The sequence below is a fragment of the Acanthisitta chloris genome, unplaced genomic scaffold, assembly GCF_000695815.1.
Source record: "Acanthisitta chloris isolate BGI_N310 unplaced genomic scaffold, ASM69581v1 scaffold44845, whole genome shotgun sequence".
Taxonomy (NCBI): Eukaryota; Metazoa; Chordata; class Aves; order Passeriformes; family Acanthisittidae; genus Acanthisitta; species Acanthisitta chloris.
In genome coordinates this window covers 1-3550 of record NW_008675088.1, presented here as the reverse complement: position 1 = coordinate 3550, position 3550 = coordinate 1, and the positions used below count along the sequence as shown (strand labels likewise).

At 51.5% G+C, this 3550-nt stretch overlaps 1 protein-coding gene across 1 annotated transcript in view; it reads right to left on the bottom strand.

The window, feature by feature from the left end:
• The window catches only part of GPR144 (G protein-coupled receptor 144), a gene marked incomplete at its 5' end in the record, with an annotated part of 19553 nt that extends 17048 nt beyond the window's left edge, over positions 1-2505 (bottom strand). The window contains 5 exons of the mRNA XM_009075556.1: positions 250-259; positions 601-1282; positions 1421-1651; positions 2282-2342; positions 2428-2505. Coding sequence (XP_009073804.1) covers positions 250-259; positions 601-1282; positions 1421-1651; positions 2282-2342; positions 2428-2505 — 1062 coding nt within the window. The remainder of the gene's footprint in view (positions 1-249; positions 260-600; positions 1283-1420; positions 1652-2281; positions 2343-2427) is intronic.
• Positions 2506-3550: the final 1045 nt, after the last annotated feature.

Here is a 3550-nt window from a genome sequence, read left to right as displayed (position 1 = left end):
AGGCCCTGTGGAAACACAGGGAGACAGAAGGGCTGGGTCTCCCAGGGACATGCCATCCCCAGAAGGTACCACCTTTCCTGCAGCAGTCCACAAACCCCAGTATGCCAGACACTGTGGGCTGCTCCTCAAGCGACCTCAGAGGGAGAGCAGAGCAGGCTCAGAAACAGCTCCCAGCTGGTATCTCCTCTCCAGAGGGAACTGGGAGGTGGCAGTACTAGGTCCTGGTTTGTGACTGATCAGTAATGTCACCCCAACCTGGCTGAGAGCCCAAGTGTCTCCTCCCAGCAGAGCACAGAAGCAAGGGGTGTGCAAACCCCAGGGAACAGCTTCCCTGCCAAGGAAGTATTTCTCTCAGTAGAAGAGAAAGCCTGAGCAGCCATCTGTGCCAGGGGCATTGCAAGGTCTCCAGTGGCCAAGGGTTTTGTGATGACTGTGACCTCAAGCACAATTGTGAACTGCCCAGCTCAGCTCTGAATGTGCTTCTGCTTTTCTTCCCGAAGGAGAAGCATCGTTCCACAAACTGCACCAAACTCCCTCCCTAAGGATGGGACTGGCTTTTCAGACTGTCCCTGTGGGCTGACCCTCCTGCTGCAGAGACACCTGAGGCCACAAGGGCAATGAGACCTACCTGGGCAAAGAATCTGTGCAGTCACTGCCTGAACGGTGCTCTCCACCTCCAGAGCTTTGAAGCTCCACCCAAACACAAGGTCTTGCTCTACCACCCAGCACGACCGAACCTTCTCAATCTGCTCCACACTGAGGACTTTCTGCCAGATGTGCAAGTCAGTGATGTTCCCACTGAAGGACTCCTTCGCCCTGAAGGTGCCCCCCAGGGAATCTTGATCCTGCCCAATGATGAAGGTCCCCTGGCCATTGATGGCCTGGGGGGCAACCGTCCCTGCAGCACACAACCCAATGGCAGATGCTCTCCTTTTCCCATCAGCATAGATGGCCCAGGTGCCATTCTCCTGCTGCCAGGTGACACAGAAGTGATGCCACTGTCCATCAGCACGGAACACAGGCAGGTATGGGGAGTGGTGCCCGTGGACTATGAGGGCAAACCGAACAAAGCCTTCCTCGTCAACAGAGCCACGGAGCTGGAACTCGTTAATGAAAGCTGGCACAGCGTAGGAGAAGATGGTAGCGATCTCCTGGGTCCTGGTGTCCCACTGGAGGTGGGCACAGGCTGTCACTGCAGGCAGTGCTGGGAAGTCAGAGAGCACCTTCACGTATTTTGTGTCTGTTTTGTCTCTGAATACCAAGACTGGTACAGTGTGATCCCCTAGAAGGAGAAATTCCAGTCAGCACAGGCCAATAAAGTGACAATAACAAGTGACAACTTTTCCCATCAGATTTTTCTGAATGTAAAGGATCCAACAGTGAACATGTCTCCAAATGGATCAAGCCCACTAACACTCACGTCTCCTCTTTGGTTTGTGCAGGATACCATTCCTTTCCTTTAGCCAGACAGAACCTCTGATGTGATGGGACTGTAGCAGTTTGCTGAAGGAAACGTGATCACTGTGCTGGGGTTCGAAGAGCAGCTGAGCAAAGTGCTGCTCACAGTATCTGTCAGCATGCCACCAGTCCAAACCAGTGGCCACATACTCATACATGTGTCTTGAGGTCTCAATTGTGACAGGAGCAAAACCTGGAGAAAGACACACAGAATGTGGGGAAACAGAAAACCTCTCAACACACCTTCACGCCACAGTGTCTCACAGCATCTCCAGGCAGCTACAAACACTGCCTGGTGCATCCTGGAGAAACTGAGCTCTTCTCCACATCCACCCTCAGGCTGTTTGGGGCACAGTTGTGACAGACAAGCTCAGACTATATTTGACCTAAGCTTAGGGACACCTGAGCCTGCTCCCAGAGGCCAGGGCTGGAGCAGGGCACACAAACCATGCTGAGCTCAGCCCAAAGGAAAAGCTCCCTGTGGTATGCCCAGGGTTGGCCCACAGGGAAACTAGCTCAAAGCAGTTGTGAACACACAAATTTTCTCGTTTTATCCCCACTTCCAGCTCCTCCCATGCTCTGCACTTGCAGAAGCAATTTGCAAGCACAAAATAACCTGTTTTGTTTGCAGTTGCAGCAGCACACAGAACAGCAGCTGAGCAAACAGCCTGGCAAATACTCAGCTCTGCAAACAGCATTTCAGGCACAACACAGGGCATCAGGAAAAATTTATTTTCCTCTGTTTCCACCATTGGCCACCTTTTGTTTCTCTGTGCTGGATACTATTTGTAAACACATACAGCATGCTGATAAAAACACTAACCCTTAGAAGTCTGGTTCTTGGCCAGGGCTGCAAAGGCAAGGAGGGTCCTGGACAGACCAACCTGGTAGAAAGGATGTGTGTTAAATTCACAGAAACATTGATATTTTCTCAAACACTCAAATGATAAAAATTACTGTAAAACTCACCAGAAAGCTGAAGAACCAAGAATCGGGTCTCAAGTCTCTCCTAAACATGCTGACCAGCTGGAAAGTTTTCATCCCCTGCTAGAACATACAAAGCATTACTGGAGGTGCACAGCAGAGGCAGAAGCATTCTGCAGAAAGACAATTCCCAAGGCTGCTTTCCTCAGAGGGTGTGGAATCAAAAAGCAGGAAACAGTTCCCTATGAAATACCTGTTTTGGGCAGTATCCTGTCCAGAGAATTCTCGGTTCTTCTTGAAGAAATCAAGGTCACAGATTAACATTTGTTTGCAGGATACAAAATAATCAAGCCCAAAACAGAAAGATGTGTTATATTAACAACCAGACAAATCCACAGAACCCCTTCATCTGCGTTAACTAAATAAAAAAGCCACTATAAATGGCATCATTAAGCAGTGCTGCATCACTGACAGCTTTGCTCGTTGCTTTTAAAACCTGCAGGACCAGAGCACCAGAACAGATCCTGCAGAGCAGTAAATCCAGTCTCCATGCCCAAACACAGCCCAGAACCACAGAGCTGCCCCAGAGAGCTGCTCTGTCAGGGCTGCTGGTGAGTCCCTACCACCCCACCTCTGCCCCAGAGGGAGGAAGCACTGAGTGCACGGCTGTAAAAAATCTAGTAAAGTCATAGATGAGGGTACATAAAGACACAAAGATGGAAACTGGCAGTGTGAGAGCCAACGCAAACAAGTCTAACGCTGTCTCTGGGCAGTGCCAGCCCTGAGTGATCTCTGCTCTCTGCAGGGCTCTCCCGCATGAGCAGTAAAAAGCACATTTATGCACTTTGCTGCTAAGGGACTACGGAGATCAGCTCTGCAGCCCGGGCTCTGTGCTCACAGTCTTCCAAAGTTCAGCAGTGCCTCTGGAAACACTGAACACAGCTCCAGGATGAATCTGATGGGACAGACAGAGACACGGCACCTCCAGCCTCCCCTTCCTCAGCCTGCACCTGCAGCCCCAGGTCTCCCCTTCTCCAGAGATGGTCCAGAGGGAATGTGGAGCCCGGGCTGGGCAGGAATAACGGGGCAGTGGGGACAGCTCAGTGACCCAGCACAGCTCGGGTCTGGCACGGCCCGGGGCAGCTCGGGAAGGGATGAGCTCGGGCAC